Genomic DNA, 16,119 nt, shown 5'->3' on the forward strand with positions numbered 1-16,119 from the left:
AAAGCAGCCCCCACCCTCCACATCCAATCGCTCCCCACAGCTGACCACCTTCCACATCTGATCAGTTTCCTCATCCTGTGCACGCGTGCACGTGCGTGCACACACACACACACACACACCCCAGCGAGGTCCGACCACCTGGCCTGCCCTCAGCAAGAATCCTGGCAGGTGGGTTCAGCCCGAACGCCTCTGACCCGGATGTGCCCCGGATGGGCCCTGGCAGTGCCCCGGACGTCTCCTCCTGTCCATCCGCTCACCCGCAGCCCCTGCTGCTTTCTGATGGAGACAGGCTCCCCTCCCACGCGTGACCCCAGCGCCCTGGTCCTCGTGCCTGGGCAGACAGCCCTTTGAATAAGTCTAACCGGGCTTTACCAAGTGCCCGTGAATGTTGTGTCTTTACCGCCGGCTCCAGCAAGAGCAGGCTCCGAGGAGCGCAGGGCCCACAGAGAACACGGCTCAGTCCTAGGCTCTTGCAAACAAGGATAACGGGAAAGGGACACAGGAATGTCGGGAGGGATGAGCTGGGTGGGCAGGGTCCCGGGCTCTGTGCTGGGAAGGGCCACCCTCCACACCGTGTCCAGATCTTCCCCAAGCAGGGGGGGATTCTGATGGGAGACAGCCTGGCCTGAGCTGAGGACATCAGTCTCCAAAGCCCGGTCGCCCCGCCTTGCGGTGGGTGCGGTGACGCCCTGCTCAGCCTGTCACAGGTTCCAGACCCTCTGCGGGGCCCCAGGGCTTTCCAGGGTCCCCAGGCCCAGGAGGTGGGAGGAGCTGAGGGGCTGGTAGACAAGGCAGCCTTGCTGGCCTTCAAGGCCTCAGGCTAGAGGGTGCTCTTGGAACTCACCGCCCCGCCTCTCCTGCCTCGGGACCTGGACCGCCCCTCACCGCATTCCACAAAGACTGAAAAGATTAAAGATTTGTACCCTGTCACCTCTCCCTCCTCCCCCTCCCTCTTCTCCTCCCCCATTCTTGGGTTCTGGCTCCTCGCCTGGCTCTCAGGCTCTCCCCTGCGGGAGGGCCCTCACTTCCTCTGTTCTCCGGCCAATGGGCCAATGGTCCCTCCTCCCCCGCTTCCCTCCCTTGCCCCCAGCTTCCACCTTTGAGGCCTGAGGGAAGGGCCCTGGAGGCAGGGCCCCAATCTGTCCATGGCCCCGTGGTGAGAACAGGGCCCTGCTCCCCACGGGTCTGTTACAGCGAGAAGGAAGGACAGCAGACGCGGGGGCTGGCCCACCCAGGGGGTGGACCCTCAGGGGACAAGGGGGCCCTCCTTCTGCCCAGCAGCTGAGGTGGCTGGCGGCTGCCGTCCTCAGGGACCCGGGGAAGCCCTCCCCAGGGCAGGAGCTGCAGAAGAGGGGCTGGCAAGTGCCCTGGGGCCTTCCCAGGGCTGACCCTCCTCAAAGGCCAGCGATCTGCAGCAGGTGTGAGCAGAGCAGGAAGTGGGTGCTGAGAGAACCACCCGGAGAATCAGACCCCAGAGCCTGGGGAGGGTCCAGGGAGGTGGGGAGGTGGGGAGGTGGGGAGGGGAGGCCAGTGTGGGGCTGGGGGGTTGGGACGTCCCTCCCCTGCTCCTCCCCACCCTCAGGCTCGGCCTCTGGCGCGATGGGGGGACTGGGGCCAGTCTTGTGGGCTCTGCTGGTGTGTGTGGAGTTTGCCGGAGGCGGCAAGAAACAGCCAGGTAGGGGGGACCGTGGGGGGCGGGGAGCGGGGCTCGCGCGGGTGGACTGGCCTCCCCACCGCGACCCCCCGGCCGCCCTGCAGGCCTGAACCTGAGCTGCTACCAGTGCTTCAAAGTCACCAGGGAGGAGCTGTGCGCGCCCACCCAGTGCTACCCCAGCGACCGGGTCTGCGTGTCCAGCGCCGTGGTCCTGACCAAGAGTACGTCCCGGGGCTCGCGGGGGGGGGGGGGGGGGGAAGGGGCGGGGCGTCCCGACACCGCCGGCCCCACCACCCCCTGCCCTCTCCTGCCACCGGACTCCAGGGGGAGTGTGCGCAGATCCTGACTTTTTCTCCTCTTTCCGAAGTACCAGGTCTTCCGTGCCCCCACCCCCCACCCCCCAGGAACTGTCCTCAGGGCGGAGGATCGGGTGTGACCAGAGGGATGGCTGGGCAGGGAAGGACGAGCCCGGAGGGGCGCTGGCCAGGCTGCCCACCAGGCCTCCACCCCCTCCCCAGCGGCTGCTGTGGGCCTCAAGTGATAGGACTTTTCAGAACAAGCCTTTGAGGAGATTGTAATGTGGACCAGGAACCACATGAGACGTCACAGAGCAGACCACTAGAAACACTCTTTTATCAAGTTCCAAAAATATCCAGAGAGCGGGCTGTGGAGAGACCCGAACGCTCTCCCGACAGCGCCACGGGGCTTGCTGATTCTGGCCGGATGGTTCCAGGCCCCCGGGGACCCGCCAGCGCCCCTCCCCCTCCAGGCCTGCTGGACCGGACCGTCGTCGTTCGTTGAATCAACTCCCCCTCATGAACCTCAGGAGGGGTCTCGAGGGGTCTTGTCTCCTGATTTTCCAGTAATGATGCCAGAAAATCCATGTGGCCCAGCCGGGCTTCCCGGAGATAAATCCGTAAAGTGGACGCGCCTGTGAGAAACGCAGGTGCATTTGGGGACACCCTGGCCCCTTTCCACGTGCACCCTTCAGGAGGGAGCCCCCACCCCGTGCTCTGCGCCCCCCCCCCCAGGCCTGGCTTCTCCGGAGGACGGGGGACAAGCACGTTGACGGCTGTGGTGCTCTAACGCCACGTGGTTCACGCCTCTTCCCCCGGTTTGCTCTTTTGTTCGCACTGTCTCCTTCGCCCAGGGCTCCAGCCCGGGATTCCGTTTGTGGCCTGAAGGCCCTGTGTGTGGCGGTGACGCGTTAACGGTGGCCCTCCCTGCTGGAGGGAGCCATCGGCCCGGGCTGCCTCGGGGTCTCCACGCCGAGCACTGGGGAGGGGGTGCCGGGGGGGGGGGGGGCTCCAGGAGAGGAGGAGGCGGCCTCTTGCCTGCCGCCAGGGACCCCGCGGCAAGCGCCAGCCCGGAGCCTTTGCGTAGCCCCGGGCCGGCCCTGACTTAACGTAACCGGTTCTCACGTCACACAAGCTGATAGAATTCAACACAATCTGCACGCCCTAACGTAACGCCACCCGAGAAAGGTGGGCGGCCCTCTCTTCCCCAGTTTGGGCTGCTCTGCGTGTTCTCCTTTCTCCCCACGTTGCCTTCGGAGGCTGTGCCACATCTTGACAGGAACAGTGGGAGACGGGGCCACGCCCGGCCTGAGCGCAGCAGGGGGACAGCCGAGTCCGGTCTGTCCCTGCTTCAACCCACATCCCCGGGACTCGCAGGCTCCTGGGCTGGCCAGGGCGGTCCGGGCCACGGGGCGCGGCGGGGAAAAGCCCCCACCGGGGCCAGCGGTCCCGAACCGCAGTTCTGTTGTGACCTCGAGGGTGGCCGTGGGGGCCGCTGTCCTGCAGGCCTGGGGCCTGGGAGGTCCGGTAGGCCCTGCGGGGTCACGACTCTCTGATTCTCAGGTGGAGGCTGGGCTTTTGCGGCTCACGTGGAAAGCGCCCCTCCCCCGCCTGCCCACCTCCCCCAGGCTGGTGGCCACCTGCTGTCTCCTCTCGCGCAGGATCGAGGGTGATGGTCCAACTCAGCAAGCGCTGTGCTCCCAGATGTCCCAACACCAACATGAAGTACGAGTGGATGTTGGGCTCGATGGCGTTTGGCAAGATCGTCAGGCGGTGCTGTTCTGGATTTCTCTGCAACGGGGCCTCCGCCACCCGCTCGGCCCTTCGAGGGGGGGTCCCGCTTGGGGCAGGCCTCGGCCTCCTCTGGGCCCTGCTGTGAGCCCCTTCCTCTTGGCCCCGCAGACCCACTGCACCCGCCCGACCCCCGCCTCTGCCCTGCCTCCGTCCCTTTCAAGACACTGGCGGGCGGACCCTCCCCCTCTGAGGTAGCGGGAAGGGTACCGCCTCCATCCTGGACCGGGCCACCTCTCCCATCCCTGCGGGAGCCCTGTGCTCAGACAGCCAGGAGTTAGCAGTCCTGCCCTGCCTGGGGGATGGTGGGCGTGTCCCAGCTCGGGGTAGCCGCTCCCTGTGTAAGGTTTCATGCCCCGAACACACTGTCCTGGGCCTGGCAGGGACAAGAAGGGCCTGGCCAAGGCCAGAGGGCGGCTGCGGCCCTGATTCTGGCTCTGACGTGGCCAGACCCCCCCGGCCCCGCCCCCTCCATCCATAAGTGCTGTGGGTGCCCACCCGGGGGCGTTGAGACCACCACCACCACTGCTTCTGGAGACAGTAAACTCACTGCCTGACCGCTCGGCACTCCTGTGCCTCCAGCCACCTCCACCTGCCGTGCCCGGACCACGTCCCTCCAGCCCACCTCTCTACAGACCCCCGTGGCTGTGCACCGTCTGGACAAAACCATCCAGCTGGGCCGACCGAGCATGGGGATGGCCCCCGGGTCCCGGGCCCAGCACTGGGTTGCAACCCACTGGGTTGCTTACCGGAGTCATGGGCTCCGGAGGGCCGGCAGGCCGCTGTGTGGACGTGGGGGAGAGACCGGAGGGTCGGTCAGGGTCTGGGGCATGTGGGTGGTGCTCATGTAAGGAACTCGGATGCAGAGACGCCAGGAGGGGACGGCTGGGGAGTGGGGTGGACGAAACCCACATTTGGGGGGCAGCTGGGTTGGAGAGAGTGAAGGCTGGTGGAAGGGACGGCCCCTGCCTGACCTGCGGGAGAAGGGTTGCCCAGGTGAGGGCACAGGTGAGGAGGAGGTTGGGACAGGTGGAACCGGTGACAAGCTCAGGGCTGTCCAGGCCGAGCTGGGGCACCCACGGGACACCCGGGGGCACATCCTGGAGGACGGGGCCGGGAGTGGGGGCCCTGGGTGGGAAGGGGAGCAGGAGAGTCTGTGGGCGGGGCTAGCATCAACAGGTGGCAACATCCTGGGCGCCCCCCACCCCCCAGTGCTCCTCCAACCAGCCACCCCCGGTCCTCACACACCACCCCCCAGCAGGGTCTGCACACCAGCCTGCCTTCCGTGGCGCACCTGCCCCCAGTCCCCAACTACTTGTCATTTTCCCCATGGACTCAGGTGGACTCGTGCCCACGGCCTTTGCAGGGTGGGGACAGCCCTGGGTCGTGGCTCACCGCTGTGCCAGGAGGCCACTGGAGGTAAGACGACATCTCAGGTGAGATCTGGGACAGGGACAGGGCCCAGGGCAGGACCTTCCCTGCGCTATGCTTGTGAGTTTTCGTGCTGAATTTAACCTCACCGGTCCCCGAGGCTGTCCGGGCAGGCCTGTCGCCACCTTCGTCCCAGTCTCCCCACGCAGGGCTCGTTGGGGCACCAGGAGTCTCTGGTTCCCTGAGCTTGGGGCCGGAAAGCCAGGGCAGAGGGGACTCAACCGCTGGTGCAGGGGTCGAGGTCTTCCTTCGAGCGGCGTTTACCTAGGAAATACGTGTGTGTGAACTGGGGCAGGAGCCACCGTGCCCTGTCCACACGCCCACCGTTCCAGCCCCTCTCTGCTTCCCTCGCCACAAAGCTAAGACCCTTCGGAACTGGGGGCCCTGGTCCCTCCTCTGGACAGAGGATTCCAAGGATTGCAGCCCCTCAGCTGGAAATGAGAAGCTTTGCTGAATAAATGGGAAAATGCGCCCATGAAGAGAGAGTGACCAGTGGGGAAACCCCACGAGTGCCGTCAGAGGCTCAGCGAGGCCAGTGAGATGGGGCCAGGGCCCGCAGCGGGGCCTCTGTGTTGGACCCAGCCACTCAGCTTCCCAAGTCCCCAGCGCCGTGTGACTGTCTCCAGCCCTCCTGGACGCCAAGCCACAGGGGACCCCTGTTGCACAGTAGGAAGGCCGCACTGTCCGTGGGCGTTCCTATACTCACTTATGAGTCCCAGGAGTTTTATTGCTGATTCTTTGGGGATTGGCTTCTCTTTTATACTCAGTGCTGGAAAACTCAGGTCCTGATACAAGCCTCCCCAGCCCTCTGGTGGCGCATCTGTGCCCACTGGGGGCTCCTCTCCAGTCTGGGTCAAGCCCTGCCTTCCCTTTCTTCCACCCGCCTCCTTCATAAACACTTGAGTTTCTGATTCTCCTATCTGGCACTACCTTAGCTCTTTAGCTGTAAAACCGATATGGTGATTCAATGTTCTTGGTCTCTCTCTTTGATGCGGGTCATCGGCTCTGTGTGCTGGGCTCGACCAGGGGAATCCCTGTCCCGTGGTGGGACTTGACCGCCCCGGTGGAGCTCAGGTGTCTCTGCCCAGACGCCCTGTGTGAAGAAGGGCTCTCAGGAGGCACTTGGAGAGCAGGTGAGGGCGGTGCGTGGGCTGCAGACCTTGAACGGAAGAGCCGGCCGTGGGGCGTCCCAGTGTCGCTGTCACCCCCTTGGCCCTGGAAAGTAGACCCAAACATCTGTACTGCAAGGCCGCCATGCCTGCTGGACGGATCTGTGCATTCGGTCACATGCTAACTTCACGCGCGAGAGAAACCACACTCCCAGCGTCTCCCGCGGGCTCTGGTCCCTGGTGCACCACTGACCCCGGGGCACAGCCACCGGGGCCCTCACTTTGTCTTCAATGCCCAGATTTTGCCATTTAACAACAAATTATCCCCTGGGCCATGTTCTCTGACCACGTCTTCCTGTAAATTAAATGGCCACGACAAGATGAACTTGAACATCCCAAATATTTGGCAATGAAATTATGGTACCTCTGTTAGCCCATCTGCTGAAGGAAGAAATTATAGCCGTTCTCTCGTTCCCTGAACTCAGCAGTAATAAAATCCGTACAGACTTTTTGTCTTAATATTTTCGTTAATGTTTATTTACTTTTTCGGGGGGGAGGGGCAGAGAGAGAGGGAGACACAGAATCCGAAGCAGGTTCCGGGCTCCGAGCAGTCAGCACGGAGCCTGACGCGGGGCTCGAACCCACACACTGTGAGATCATGACCCGAGCCGAAGTCAGATGCCCAACCGACTGAGCCCCCCGGGTGCCCCCAGACTTTTTGTTTTAAAATGGAATCGGCACTTTGAGGAACGCGGGTGGACCGAAAGCTCGCGGGAGGGACGGGGCTGAGACCCACAAGCCGTGTGTGTGCCATCCAGCGCCCGGGAAAAGAGTGACAAGTCACACACAAGAGTGACTTTGCCACATGGGACACCAAAATGACAGAGAAGATCCACGAAAGCCACAGAGTGACAACGTGGTGACGAGCAGGCTTGGAAGGGAGAAAGAAGGAGGAAATGGGGAGAGGGCCGCGGAGCACGGGGAGCTGGGGGGGCTCTGCACTGGGGGGGGGCGCCACCGACTGGCGGGGCAAGCGCCCTGATCTTGAGCGTGACGGTGGTCATGTGGCGCAGAACCTCGTGGGAACTCACCCAACCGTCCACTTGGAAAGGGTGACTCTAGCATATGTAAATCACACTTCAGCGAAGTTGGCTGAACGGGAGAGGTTCATTGCACACCTCCATGGAATAAGGCTGAACATCTAGGGGAAACGGAGTGTTCCCTGGTGAAAGCACAGCTTACTGACATTTCAAAGTTTCCTTCACACACAAGCACAGCACTGACAGCTGCTGGCACAGAAGAGGAAATGGCATTTTTGCGTCCGTGCAACGGTGAGATCTTTGCAAACGTATCATGCAAGGACGTGCCGTGTGTGTGTGTGTGTGTGTGTGTCAATAAAATCATCCCAGGGGCGCCTGGGTGGCTCAGTCGGTTCAGCGTCCGACTTCAGCTCAGGTCATGGTCTCACAGTCTGTGGGTTCGAGCCCCGCGTCGGGCTCTGTGCTGACAGCTTAGAGCCTGGAGCCTGCTTCCGATCCTGTGCCTCCCTCTCTCTCTGCCCCTCCCCCACTCTCACTTTGTCTCACTCTGTCTCTCAAAAGTAAATAAAGGAAAAATAAATAAATAAATAAATAAATCGTTCAATAAGGCAGCAGAATATAAAATTAAAATGAGGTCCACTGCCTGCTAAAACATTAAAATGAAAACCAAGAGCCTTTTTATATACAAGCAAGACCCAGCTAGAGGGCGTAGCTGTAGAGAAAACCTCCTCTACGGTGGGGGCAAGAAAGCTTATACCTGAAAATAAGCCTGACGCTACATGTACAAAATCTACAAGAAATCTAAATTTCACACCCTTCCGAGAGGCAGCCCAGTGACCCCGAACAACTGTGAAGAGGCTCCTTGCTCCTGGATATGAGGACTCGGAATAGCATGAAAATGTCAGCTCTCTGTAACCTATAGATTTTTAAATTTAATGTGATTTCCATAAAAAGTACTGGTTTTCTTCTTGAATGAGATGAGTTGAAACGCACATAAACAACAACATTCTTAAGATCAGCTAGAAATACTCTGGGAAAAAGCAGAGTTGTGGGGGAATTAGTGCTACCAGACATTAAACCACACTCAAGCCTCTAAACAGCGTGTTATTGTCATATGAACGGATAATCAAGTGAAAAAGATTGTAGGGACCAAAAACAGACCCAAACGTATGGAAATTTTGTGGACGATAAAGGAGGAATCTGAAATGACTGGCTCAAAGACGAGGTTCAAAAATTATTGGTATGTAAACAAATGCAAACGTATGGCTATCTGGAAAAGCCAAAACTGGATCCGGATACGAGTGTCCACACAGCACGTGAGAGCAAGCGAAATGCTAATTAAACAATGAAAACTACGCAGATACCAAAATAAACGGGATGTGAATATCTTGAAAACCTGGGTGCAGAGAAAGTCTTCTTTAGTATAAATGAAGATCCAGGGGCGCTTGGGGTGGCGCAGTCGGTTAAGCGTCCGACTTCAGCCAGGTCACGATCTCGCGCTCCGTGAGTTCGAGCCCCACGTCGGGCTCTGGGCTGATGGCTCGGAGCCTGGAGCCTGTTTCCGATTCTGTGTCTCCCTCTCTCTCTGCCCCTCCCCTGTTCATGCTCTGTCTCTCTCTGTCCCAAAAATAAATAAACGTTGAAAAAAAAAATCAAGATCCAAATATAAGAAATAAAAAGATATGTGAGATGACCCTGGGGGGGCTCAGTCAGTTAAGCGGCCAATTCTCAATGTTGGCTCGGGTCATGACCTCACGGTTTGTGGGATCGAGCCCCAAGTCGATCCCAAGGCCTGCTTGGGATTCTCTCTCCCTCTCTCTCTGCCCCTCCCCCTGCTCGTGCTCTCTCTGTCCCTCTGTCTCTCTCTCTCTCTCTCTCTCTCTCTCAAAATAAATAAATAAACATTAAAAATAAAGATAGATTGGGGCGCCTTGGTGGCTTGGTCAGTTAAGCATCTGACTTCGGCTCAGGTCATGATCTCACAGTTCATGAGTTCAAGCCCCGCATCAGGCTCTGTGCTGACAGCTCAGAGCCTGGAGGCTGCTTCGGACTCTGTGTCTCCCTCCCTCTCTTCCCGTCCCCCACTCACGCTCTGTCTCTCACTCTCTCCAAAATAAAAAAACATTAAAAAAAATTTTTTTTTTCACCCCAGGGGCTATATTGAGGACAGGGGAAAAGCCTGATAGCAAATATGAGAAAAATATGAAAAAATGTAACAAAAATGATATGAAATACCACTTAAACTTAAGAAAAGATGTCTGCCCTCACCTGCGACCAAAATTCCGATGAGACGGTACCAGGGAGGGGGTGCCGCACGAGGTCGTGGGCAGGGCGTCCAGGGCGGCCTTGCACAGGGTGTCCAGGGGCTGGGTCAGGTTGGGGGAGGGTGGGCTGGGCAGGGTCCCCTGCATGGAGAGAAATTCTGTAAAGATGCTTATGGAAACCCAGGCTCGCTCCTGAGCTGTGCACACAGGCTGGGCCCTGAGCAGCGGAGACCATGAGGACCGGACCATGGGCACCAGACGGGCCACTGGGTGTCCAGAGACAGCAGCCTTTGAAACCTGGGCCAGCACAGAAGCCAGAACGCACGAACCTGGGTCTGCACTCGTAGCATAAACCGAAACGGGTGGATTGCTTCTGCCAAAACGAGAATATCAACACTTCCCATCAGATGGAGGTAAGATTCGGCGTCTCCTAGCCTCACGTTCAAAGTTACTCTTTATACGGAAGATCGGGCAAAACCCAACTAGGAATCATCACACAAAGCCTTCAAAGCAGTTAGTGTAAAAATGCCCCAAGAACTGAGGGCAAACGCGCTTGAGGTGAATGAGCAAGAGGGGAAACACGCGGAGAATGACAAAACGGGACTTGTGGCACCGAAGAACACGATCGCCAGATTAAAACCCTCACCTGCTGGGCTCGGTAGCATGATGAGGATGAGAAAAGACAGACTCAGACAACCTGGGGATAAATCGCAGCGATTATCCAGTCTGAACACGGCACGAAGAAAAGGCGCCGAAGAAATGAACAGAGCCTCGGGGACAACACCAGAAAGTCTAACGCGTGTGCAAAGGACACCCTAGAAGAAGATGACAAAAGTGGGGGACAGGAAAAATATTCAAAAAACAGTGACTGGTAATTTTCTGAATTTGGGAAAAGACATAAAACTATGGATTCAAGATGCCCAGTGAATCCCAAACATGGAGACTCCAAGAAATACACACGCAGACCTTTCCTAATCAAGCCACTTAAATACACTGATGTCAAAAAATAAAATAAATAAATAAATAAATAAATACACTGATGTCACATGACAGGATTCTCACTGCGGGAGAACAGAGACAAAACGTGTGGAAGGGGAAGGAAAGACGGAATGAGATGGAATGTGATGGAAGGGGGGTATGTGTGCGAAGGTATATCCTGTGACACACCCCAATAGCGACAAGCGTGGACTGGCCCAGATGTCGGTTTTCAAATACTATCAAGTGTCATTTCTTTTTCAAAGGAATCTGAATTTAAACAAAAATAGATAAATAAATAAGAAGCTAATCCCAGGGCAGGGAGAGGAGAAATACAGCAAAATGCAGTCAAATTCCAATCCGTGTGGAGAGAATGATGGAAATACTTAATGACCGTTTGGCAAAAAATCACAATAACAATTGTTTTAGGCAAGCGTCATCAAAAGAGACTAAGCAGGGGGTGCGCGGGGTGGCGGGGGGCGCTCAGTCGGTTAAGCTTCTGATTTCGGCTCAGGTCGTGATCTCGCAGTTTGTGGGTTCAAGCCCCGCGTCGGGCTCTGTGCTGACAGCTCGGAGCCTGGAGCCTGCTTCGGATTCTGTGCCTCCCTCTCTCTCTGCCCCTCCCCTGCTCACGCTCTGTCCCTCTCTTTCAAACATAAATAAACATGAAAAAATTAAAAAAAAAAAAAAGACTGACCACGTGGGCAAAAGAGTGATGAGAAAGAAAACATTATGTGATTTTGAAAACGTTCTCACAAGACGCGCCTTAAACACTACAGGACAAGGGGTAACTTTGCAGTGGAAGAAACTGGCAGGTGCCACCTTAACCCAGTGATCAGAGTGCACACTGCCAGCGACGGGACACATCAGCTTCCCGGCCTCCTGATGTGATCCACCGAGAAGAACACAGCCACGTTCCCGTGATATTTTTGTCAAAAGCCTTGAACTAAATGTAATCATCAGTAAACAACTAGCCGGAATGAAAAGACTTTCTACATTGTTCCTGTTCAAACAGTGTGAGGTCCTGAAAGAATTCAAGACTGGGGGCCCATCCCAGACGGAAGGACGTGGGGACACGACGGGTAAGATCAGAATGGGACCCGGGGATTAAGTGATCATGCGGGATCCGTGCTAACTTTGTGATTTTGATCATCGTACAATAGTTGTATACGATGTTACCTTCTGAGAAATCTGGGTAAAGGGTTATATAGAATAATTCTTGTACTTGTTTGCAACTTTGTTATAAATCTGAAGTTATTTCCAAAGGACGAGAGTGTAAGCTACGAGCCTCCCAGCCGAATATCCCTGTTTATTCTTCCTCCACGCATGTGCAGGGACAGACATTTTGAGAAGGCGCATGTCCCTCATTCGTGTGTCCTAGGTATTTACAAAGATACTAAGATGCTCGCTTTGTAAAGACTGTGTCGATTTGAATGTGCTCTCACACTGTCGCTCTCACACGGAGAAGTGTTCCTCTGGTCTGTTACTGATGTGTAGCTTTCTCGTATCTGCGTCAGAGAAGATGGTCCTGAGCCGGGAGATAAAGGAGACTTTTGAGAACGGATCAAATCTGGACCCTTGAACAAAAGCCAAGTCCCGGAAGGTCCTGTTCAAGTCCCAGCTGAGCAGCCGGGTGCCCGGGGCATGGCTGTCTGGTTCCTTTCTCAGAGCGAGAGCCCGAGGGAGCCGATGGGTTGAGTGCTTTACGGACCGAGACCGCCATGCCTGAGCGGTCCCCTCCGGTCTCGGTGAACAAGCCCCGCGCACTCTCTGACCTTACACCCCACACCCCAGCAGCTCTAAGGTTCGGTCAGCTTCTCAGGGCTGGGAAACGGTGGATGGGAAACAGCGAAGCGGGGTCTGTCCCTGCACGTGCGTGGAGGAAGAATAAACACGGATATTCGGCTGGGAGGCTCGTAGCTTACACTCGTCATGTCTCCGAGCACAGCTGTGCTGGCTGTGAATTCCCATAGCTTCATTCTCTCAAATAAAAGTATTTTACCTTCTTCTTTTTTTAATGTTTGCTTATTTTTCAGAGACAGAGAGAGAGACAGAGCATGAGCAGGGGAGGGGCAAGACAGAGGGAGACACAGAATCTGAAGCAGGTTCCAAGCTGTCAGCAGAGCCGGACGCAGGGCTTGAACTCACGGACCACGGGATCATGACCTGAGCCTAAGCCGAAGTCGGACGCTGAACCGACTGAGCCATGCAGGCGCCCCTATTTTGCCTTCTTTCTTGAAGAATATTTTCACCGGATAGAGAATTCTTGGCAAATAATTTTTTCTTCCAGTACTTTCAAGATATTGTTCCACTGTCTTCTGGCCTCTACTTTTTCTGAGGAGAAGTCAGCTGTTTTTTAGTTGCTCCTCTGCTTAGTAATGGGTGTTTCCCTCTGGCTGCTTTCACAACGTTCTTATCTTTGGTTGTCGGCAGTTTGACCGCGTTGCGTCCAACAGTAGTTTTCCTCATGTTTACAACCTTGGGGGCTGCTGGCCTTCTTGAATTTGCAATTTTATACCTTTCATCAGATATGAAAGGTTTTGGCCATTATTTATTCAAACAAGTCTCTCTTCTCCTCCCCCTCCTCCTGCTCTTCCTCCCCTCCTCCCCCTTCCCCTCGCCCTCCCCCCTCCCCCCTCCCCCCTCTCCCCCTCCCCCTCCTCCCTCCCCTCCTACTCCTCTTCAGTTTCTTTCTCCTTCTTCTGGAACTCCTATAACATTTATGATAGACCCTTCAATACTGTTCCCCAGTCCCTTGAGGCCATGTACATTTTTTACTATATTTTTCTGTGTCTTCTTCAAATTGGTTAATGTCTACCAATTTATCTTCAGGTTACTAACTCTTGTGTCACTTCCAATCTTCTCTTCAGCCCAAATGGTGAATTTTCAAATGTTTGATTTTTTTAGTTCTAGAATTTTCATTTGAATCCTCTCAGAGTCGCCATTTCTCTGTCGTGATTTCCTATCTTTTTATTCGTTTCATTCATCGCAAGCATATTTTCCTTGACATCCTTGAACGTACGATATGGCTGCTTTAAAGCCTTTACGTTGTGATTACAGAATCTGGATTCTGGATCGTCTCAGTGTAGATCTCTGGTCATCATCTTTTCTCTAGAGTGTGCATCATAGTCTCCTGTCTCTTCAGGTAAGTTTCCTCACGTAGTTTTAGGCTGCTTCCTGGACACTGAGAATGATGGGCGTAGAAACTCTGAATTTGCTGGGTTCCTCTGAAGGGCACCAGGCCACCAGCCTGGCTGAACCCCACCTGCAAACGGTCTCCTCTTCAGTGGGCGGCAAGGAAACCTGCAGTTCGATCTAGCAAGCTTAGTTGGACTGTTCGGAAACTTCCGTACACACGCAAGGTTCAGAGGTCAGCCAGAGATTTGAGGAGACCATATACATGGGATTCGGGGCTGCCTTGCTCGATCTTTTTTGGTTTGTTCCCTCGTTTTCCAGCTGCTATGCTGGTCCTGAACTCTGCCCTCGGGTTCTTAAAGTCATTAAGACTAGGGGTTCTGTCCCTTGTGTTAGCCTGCCACATGGCACAGATTGTCCCCAGACTCAAAGCCACAACAATAGGAAATTTACCAATGGTTCTCTTATCCCCGGTGTTGACCCCTCAGTATCTGCCTGCTTTGGGTCACCGGGGACGGTACAGTCAGAGACAAACAGGTGAAGCCAGACTTGACCCGCTGTGGGTCAGATTTTTGCCTGGCATTTGTAGTTTGCCAACCTCTTCTATAATCTATAAATAATGAAATTTTATTTTTTTAATTTTTTTTAATGTTTATTTTTAAAAGAAAGAGACCGAGAGAGAGATGGGGGGGGGGGTGTGGGAGGGGCAGAGAGAGAGGGAAACACAGAATGTGAAGCAGGCTCCAGGCTCTGAGCCGTCAGCACAGAGCCCGATGTGGGGCTCGAACTCACGACCTGTGAGATCATGACCTGAGCCCAAGTCAGACGCTTAACCGACTGAGCCATGCAGGTGCCCCTAAATAATGACCGTTTAATGTCTTCTTTTCCAATCTTTATGCCTTATCTTCATTTTCTTATTTCAGGTCACTTATTCTATCATCGGAGTAAAAATGGTGAAAGTAAATATCTCTGGATCATTTCTGATGTTACAGGGAATGCTATTAATGTTTCCCTGTTTATAATTGGCGGTAGGTTTTTTATAGATAGCCTTTACTGAGTCAATCCTCCTCTACTCCCACTTACAAGGAGTTTTTCATGAATTTGTGTTAAACTTTCTTCAAAAGCTTTTTAATTGAAATGACCAGGTGACTTTTCTCATTTTTTCTGTTCCTGAGATGATACTCTTTCACAGATTTTCTAATTTCACGCTTCCCTTGCACTCCTGGATTAAACCTACCTTGGTCATCTTGAATTATGTTTTTATGCATACACATTTTTATACGTCTTTTCGGATTTGGTTTGTTAAAATTTGACTTGTAGTCTTATTTCTTTGTTTTTGAGTAAATGGACCCGGAACGTTTCTTGGCATGACTCTTCAGGTCTTTGCCCTGTGCTGGCCTCTTGGATTTGGATGGGTGGCTGAGTATTCTCTCTTCCTCTTCTCTGGGGTGATCTCAAGTGGTTTGCTTCGGGGGCGCCTGGGTGGCTCAGTCGGTTGAGCGTCTGACTCTTAATTGCGGCTCAGGTCAAGATCCCAGAGTCTTGGGATTGAGGCCCTGAGCTGGGTTCCACGCTGAGCATGGAGAGTATAAGACTCTCTCTCTCTCCCCCCATGATGCTCTCTCTCTCTCTCTCTCTAAAATAAAAAAAAACAAAAAAGATTTTGCTTCAATTATCTCATAATTACAGTACAATGCATGCTATCTAATTACAAGTCCACTTTTCAAGTTACTTTTTTCTATGAATGTCTCACGTCATCTAATGTTTTAAATTACTTGCTACACCGTGTGTGCTTTATCTACAGATACGTTCTACTTTTATCTGTATCGACGGTGTTCACCTCACTTACTTCCCTCCCTTGTTGGGTCGAGTCAGGAGCTCCTCCTGCTGGAACCCATAATGGGTTCTGGCGGGCTCCATCACCCCACCATTACCATCCTTCCTCGTTCATTTCCACTTTTACGTTAGTACCTCTTTTGGGGGACCTAATCCATTGTTCATTTTTTAAGTTCAAAGCTGGGCACTTTTAGCTTCTCTTATTCTCTAGCATAAGCAGGCAAGGGTAAAAATCCCCACTCCCTTGTACCCTAAAAATCTTTATATGTAATTTTTTCATTGGTATTTAGTTAGAGATAGTTTTACACTTACGTGGTGATTTCATTTCTCATCCATAAACATATCAGGAGAATATTTAATTTACTTGTACAAATAATTGTTTACTTGCTCGTATTAACGTTTAGCTTCAGGTGGGTGGTGAATGGAGAGTGTGGCCGTTGTGGGAAGACGTCTAGGGGAAGTCTGGAACCTTTGGAATGAAATCGAAGTTCTCGCATGTAGTGTTTAAGGTTCCAGAGCAAATACCTGCCTATTCTTGTGGTGAGACACATTCATTTTGCGGAGTAAGGCGGTGGGAGGAGGGGAGGT

The 16,119-nt window shown here is 54.4% G+C and overlaps 1 protein-coding gene across 1 annotated transcript; it reads left to right on the forward strand.

Annotated features, from left to right (window-relative positions):
* The first annotated feature begins 1,540 nt into the window (after positions 1-1,540).
* On the forward strand, positions 1,541-4,634 carry LY6L (lymphocyte antigen 6 family member L). The gene is made up of 3 exons (XM_043601943.1): positions 1,541-1,675; positions 1,759-1,875; positions 3,612-4,634. The coding sequence occupies exons 1-3, from the start codon at positions 1,600-1,602 to the stop codon at positions 3,827-3,829; spliced, it is 411 nt and encodes a 136-aa protein (XP_043457878.1). The 5' UTR covers positions 1,541-1,599; the 3' UTR covers positions 3,830-4,634.
* The last annotated feature ends 11,485 nt before the right edge of the window (positions 4,635-16,119 follow it).

This window comes from Prionailurus bengalensis, chromosome F2 (genome assembly GCF_016509475.1).
Source record: "Prionailurus bengalensis isolate Pbe53 chromosome F2, Fcat_Pben_1.1_paternal_pri, whole genome shotgun sequence".
NCBI lineage: Eukaryota > Metazoa > Chordata > Mammalia > Carnivora > Felidae > Prionailurus > Prionailurus bengalensis.